The sequence below is a fragment of the Helianthus annuus genome, chromosome 1, assembly GCF_002127325.2.
Source record: "Helianthus annuus cultivar XRQ/B chromosome 1, HanXRQr2.0-SUNRISE, whole genome shotgun sequence".
Classification (NCBI taxonomy): Eukaryota; Viridiplantae; Streptophyta; class Magnoliopsida; order Asterales; family Asteraceae; genus Helianthus; species Helianthus annuus.
The window spans coordinates 34,424,904-34,430,847 of NC_035433.2; the positions used below are offsets into that span (position 1 = coordinate 34,424,904).

At 37.4% G+C, this 5,944-nt stretch overlaps 1 protein-coding gene across 1 annotated transcript; it reads left to right on the forward strand.

Moving 5' to 3' along the window:
• The first annotated feature begins 410 nt into the window (after positions 1 to 410).
• On the forward strand, positions 411 to 5,028 carry LOC110865238 (ER membrane protein complex subunit 3). The gene is made up of 8 exons (XM_022114474.2): positions 411 to 660; positions 749 to 842; positions 2,748 to 2,867; positions 2,945 to 2,993; positions 3,252 to 3,351; positions 3,469 to 3,530; positions 3,675 to 3,733; positions 4,722 to 5,028. The coding sequence occupies exons 1-8, from the start codon at positions 509 to 511 to the stop codon at positions 4,827 to 4,829; spliced, it is 744 nt and encodes a 247-aa protein (XP_021970166.1). The 5' UTR covers positions 411 to 508; the 3' UTR covers positions 4,830 to 5,028.
• The last annotated feature ends 916 nt before the right edge of the window (positions 5,029 to 5,944 follow it).

A 5,944-nucleotide genomic window follows, 5' to 3' on the forward strand; every position in this document is an offset into this window, starting at 1 on the left:
AACCTAAACCCCCCCCCCCCCAAAAAACCTAAAAAAACCTAACCCCCCCCCCCAAACCCAAACTAAAAGCTAAAAACTAAACCATAAAGCTAAACCCCATAACTAAATGCTAACAAAATTACTCTACAAGACATTTCCCAAAATTACCCTACAGAAGTCAAAATTACTCTACTAGAGTAATTTGATAATTACCCTACATTTCTCAAAATTACTCTACAGATGCTCAAAATTACCCTATTGATGCTCAAAATTACCCTACAGATGCTTTTTGCTTTTCCCCAGTACAGTACTATTGAAATTGCTGATAATTACCATATTGCCACCGCCACTTTTTGACTTTTCTTTCAATTCGTACAGTTCGTACGTTTATTTTATTTTTATTTGATCTTTTACCTATAAATAATAATCGACACCAACAGAAGTCCGTTTGCAGAAAAACCAAATACGACGGCCACCTCATAAACGATATAACTTTGGGGTAAACAAGAACAGATCTGATCGATCAACAATGGCGGAAGAATTGGTGTTGGACACAGCGATCAGAGACTGGGTCCTAATCCCCTTATCAGTAGTCATGGTTCTCATCGGAATACTCCGCTACTTCGTCTCCAAGCTCATGCGCACTTCTCAACTGCCTGATTCCAAAATCATCAAAGAAGGGTTTGTTCAATTCTGTATATGTTCATGTCTGAAGCCAGGGTTTGATCGTATCATACTGACTTTGATTTTGTTCTTGTGGGTTTATTAGGCAGGTGATAATTAGGGCTCGAAATCTACGTGCGGCTGCTAATTTCATACCTGTGAAGGCGTTTCGTGCTCGGAAAGTTTATTATACCAATGAGGTTTGACTTTTTGACTTGAGTGGATTTAGGTTTGTTTAAATTTGATTGTAAATGTGTATCTGTGATGGGTGAAATTGGTTTTCTGTTTGAAGTCTATGAGTGAATGTCGGTTATGAGGCTTGATTTGATGTTTCCAAAGGTCTGTTTTCCTTTGTGTGTTTTGATCGAAATTCGTAAGTGTCGAAGGCGGTGCGCAAAGGGTGAGCCTTGGACCTTAATTAGTGGGGGCTTTTTTAGGTGAGGCGCATAGTATAAAATTTAACATTTAGGGGTTTTAGACGTGTTTTAGGCTTCTTTAGGTTGATTCCAGGTTTGTTTAGGGTTGGTATAATTGTTTCGGGCCTTTTCAGACGATTTTGGTCTGAATTTTGTCGGAACTTGTCCTGAAAAATGTTCCTGTCGCCCTGAAAGTGGGCCTAGCTGTGTGCCTCGGTGAGCATTGACAACAGAGTCCAAATTCGTTGATGTATTTGTTAGTAACATTGACCAAAATAGTGAAAAGATTATGAATGGTTTAATTGCTTTTGGTTGTACGTGGATCAATGCCTCCAGTGCGTTAAGTTTTGGGACCTAAACACGCTTTTTAAAACCAAGTCTTGTACTTTATAAACTGATAAAGTGATGTGTATAAATCTTGGTTTAAAAAAGTGGGAAGCGCACAAAAGCGATGAGGTCTAAAACCGATTTTTAAAAAGCGAAGCGCAAAAGCGGTGAGCTTTTCGTACGCAAAGCGCAAAGTGATTATATAATTTATTTTATATATCCCATAAGTGTTTAGCATCCAATACCTATGATCTTGGTTTAAAAAAGCGTGAGGCGCTCCGAAACGTTTTGGTTCCAAATGCTTTAAGCGAAGCTTCAAGCGTGAAGCGCTCAAAATAAAAATAAAAACAAAAAAATATTTGTACACATCAATATGACATATTCTACTTGTTAATCAATAACAAACACAAAAACATGATTAAAAACATACTTAACACATAAAAAACATAACTAAAACATAAATTAAAGTCGATTATTGGAGAAAGTATGAAGAATCGATGGAGAAGAGGGAGGGAGCGGCTGAAGATGTTTACTAACGTTCTTTTTTTAGGGTAAAGAAGTAACGGGCCTCAATTAAACCCTATTAGAGACTATTGGGCCTAAATTAAAAACCTAAATCTGACCTGATTGGGCTGAAGCGTCGCTTCAAACCAATAGCGCTTCGGGCTTAAAGCGCGCTTCAAAACGCTTCGCGTGATTTGTCGCCTCAGAGCAAAAAAAGCGACAACCCTAGCGCTTCATCGCTTCACGCTTTAAGCTCGCTTAAAGCTCGCTTTTTTAAACCAAGCCTATGATTTAGCTATAATTAAGCTTTATATATGTTTTAAAATGAAAAAAACATAAATGTACAGCATAAAAAGCCTGTTGTACAACACTCAGAAGCATAGAAACATCCCATGAACAAAAAGCGTGCGTCTCTGCTGTGCCTTAGGTCGATTTTCACCCTAAAAAGCGCGCCTCAGCTGCGCTTCTTGTACATCGTGCGCCTTATGTCACACAAGGCGATGGGGTTTGCGCCTAGATGCGCTTTGCGCTTAAGTGCGCGTAAGGCACACTTTTTTTAAACCAAGGTAGAAATACAATTGTATGTATTGGAACAAGGGCTATAATGCTATTAGGTTGAAGAAGTCTTTTGAAGTCAGTTCATATGTTATATTTTATTTCAAGAAAATTAGCTGGCTTGTGGTTTTGAATTCACTAATTCATGTCAAGCAAGATTGGATCGGATTAAGATCCTGCAATCTTATGGTCAAAATCACGATCCTATGCTTGAAAACATCCTATGCATGATCGGCATGTTTACTATACATTGTCATAAAATTGTACGATATAATAATCAGGACATTGATCTTGCATTTGCAGGAAAACGGTTTACTTCATGTTCCCAAGGGCCAGGCTCAGAATCCACAAGCACAAATGTTCTCTGATCCAAACATGGCTATGGATATGATGAAGAAGAATCTTTCCATGATCATACCACAGGTATGTTGTTTTACTTTGTTAAATTAGCTTCTTTCAACAATCTCTACACGTGATCTTATCCCCTTCCCCTTGTACAGACCCTCACTTTTGCATGGGTTAACTTCTTCTTCTCCGGGTTCGTAGCAGGTATTCTCGTCCTTTTTTGCCTCTGTTACATTTCACCATTCAGTTTTGTCGGTTTACTTTTTGCCAACACATGCTATAAGTTTTTTCTTAAATATACATGTAAAATAGCATAAATACCAGGGTATTTTGATATAATATACATATAAAGTTTTAATTTTTTTTTTCTAGTGTATCGCTATTTACAAAATAGCCATCCGCTATTTATCAGTATTTGTCGCTATTCGCCATTAACAACTATGCTTGTTTCTTTGCATCCAGCAAAGATCCCTTTTCCACTGACTCAGAGGTTTAGATCCATGCTACAGAACGGGATTGATTTGAGTACTGTTGATGTCAGCTATGTTAGCAGTCGTTCTTGGTATGTCGTTAAGCATTTATAAAGCTCACTTTTTTTTTTCCTGAAAATAGTATTCTTTATTAAATCAGTGGTAACACTAACTGAGTTTGTTGATGCATAATTGTTTGTCTTTATCAGGTACTTTCTTAATCTGTTTGGATTGAGAGGTTTGTTTAGTCTCATTTTGGGAGAGGAAAATGGTTAGTATGCTCTTTGTTCTCTTAAATTTTTATTAGTTGATAATGTTCTGTTAATTATTAATGAACACCGTTAAGGCGTTAATTATAGTGATCATCTGTTGGGAATTGACTTGCACATTGTTTTGCTGTTATTAAACAATGCAGCCACAGACGATACACAGCGTATGATGCAAATGAGTGGATTTGGCTTTGACCCATCAAAGGTAGTAGAAATGCGAATGGTTCTATATACAAATAGAGTTTTGAGCAGTAGGGGGGTTGATTTAGTGATGGAAATATTGACCCGTTTACCTATCATGAAAGGGTTGATTTAGGTTAAGTTTGATCTCTATATCAGTAAAAATAACAACTTAAGCTAAAATTGGAACGGGTCAAATTGGTCAATCAGGTTGAAAGGTAGCCCAAATTGTATTCTAAATGCAAACAACCTACTAAAATCACTTTATTCAAAAACTTACATTATTACTATAACTTGTACTTTGTAATCATATTAAACACATATTATTCATAGAAGTTTGACCCATTTCCCGACCTACCCAATTTGAGGCCTCTAGGTTGAGTGCATATATCGAAGTTAAAGCTAACAATCCATTTGGGGGGGGGGGGTGTTAGCAGTTTCTAAAAGTTTAACTTATATTACTTTTTCAAATCATTTGACATTTTTATGCACATATAATGTATATATGTGCGGGCGCTCGGGGGGGGGGGGGGGAAGTAAAAGTGCACTGATTTTAACGTTATTCTACTAATTTCGTGAAAATAACGTTAAAAGAGGGGGATGGTTAATCATGCATCATGTGGTGGCGTTGATAGCCGAAAGACAAGGGAGTACATGCACTAATCGGCCATTGTCTTAATTGCTGAGTGTTATGTGCCTTATGTCCAAGACTTGATGCAAAACTACTATCGAGCCGGGGGTCTCATTGGAAGCAGCCTCTCTATTCCTACAGGGTAGAGGTCTATCTACATCTCACCCTCCTCAGACCCTACCTTAGCTGTGCTATTGGTAGGATTTACTGAGGATGATGATGATGATTTGACATTTTTGGTGTCAAGTTAAGTTCCATAAAATTTCATGTCCTTAAAGGCCCATGAAAACATTTTTTTTTATAGGCAGAAACCCTTGGCATGATCTTGTTATTTTGAATCTTAAATGGATTAATCTTAAATCTTTTTTCATAAATATGACAGAGTTTAGGTGCGGAAAAAGACGGTTTAGATATAGTTCAGCATGATTGGGTCCTTCCGAAATTCGAGCAACGTGCCGAAGCCGTGCTCAGAAAACGCCTTAGCAGCTAACTTACCATGTTGGTCTAGCTGACTAGTGGTAAGTTATGATTATAGATATTTTGTTCTTGCATTTGGGAATTTTTGAAAGGAACTTATTTGTAATAGTTTTGATGACAAATGCTATCTGTAACACCATCAGAATTACTTTAATACTAGTTTCAGTACCCACTGTTGGATCATATGTATTTCATTTAGAATCATTTTTTTTTTGGTAAATTACACTTTTCGTCCTTTATGTTTATATCGAATTGCAATGGGTAACCTTTAACTTCAATAATTACAGTCATAGTCCTTTTTTTTGTAAAACTCATTACACCATACGTCCTTTAGCACTAAGTAGGTTATATTTTTTTTTATTAAGTCTATTCACTTAAGGGTAATTTTGTAATTTTCCCTATTTACTTAAATAATATCTTTAGAAAAAGAAAAAAAATCAAGAAATATATTTATATTTTATATCAACAACTCACACATTCACAAACTCTCAACTCTCTTTCTAAACCCCTGCAAGTCAGCAACCCAATCTCCTCCTCACCACCACCATTATCACTCCTGGCGCCAGCCACCACCCTCCGCCTACCACCACCACCCAACCTCCGGCAACCACAAGCATCATGCTGACAATGGTTGCCTGCCGGAGCCAGAGCCTGCTTCAGATCTGACAATGACCACCACCACCCTCCGCCACCACCACAAACAGAAACCCAATCAACCGAAACCTCCACAAGCATCGTCAACGTTGATGAGGTCATCTTCTTCGATAAAGCTAGAGGGGTTTGTATTGGACTTGTCTAGGGGTTTATGACAGTGAAATTTGTTGATTTTGTTCGAGTGTGGTGTTGAGATGTGCTGGATTGTGGAGGAGGAGACTGGATTTGGAATAACCGCCATTAGAGGAGCCTGATTTGGTTAAATTAGTAGTGGAAGATGGTGAAAGTGAACCCTACTTTGGATTGTAGTGGAAGAATCGATTATTTCCTAGTTAAATTTGGGGTGTTTATAATTCAATTTTAAGTTGTTGAAACTTTGACACTGAACTATCACAAAAGATTTAGGAGATGAAATTGACTTTTTCGTCCTTTATACTAGCATAATTACTAAATTACCCTTATGTGCAAGTCACA

What these genes read in the sequence shown, in the direction of transcription:
- LOC110865238 (XM_022114474.2), top strand. Translation starts at nt 509, where the DNA reads ATGGCGGAAGAATTGGTGTTGGACACAGCGATCAGAGACTGGGTCCTA. An exon ending in TCCAAAATCATCAAAGAAGG is followed by an intron (nt 661 to 748) that starts GTTTGTTCAATT and finishes TGGGTTTATTAG; the next exon opens with GCAGGTGATAATTAGGGCTC. An exon ending in TATGTTAGCAGTCGTTCTTG is followed by an intron (nt 3,352 to 3,468) that starts GTATGTCGTTAA and finishes TGTCTTTATCAG; the next exon opens with GTACTTTCTTAATCTGTTTG.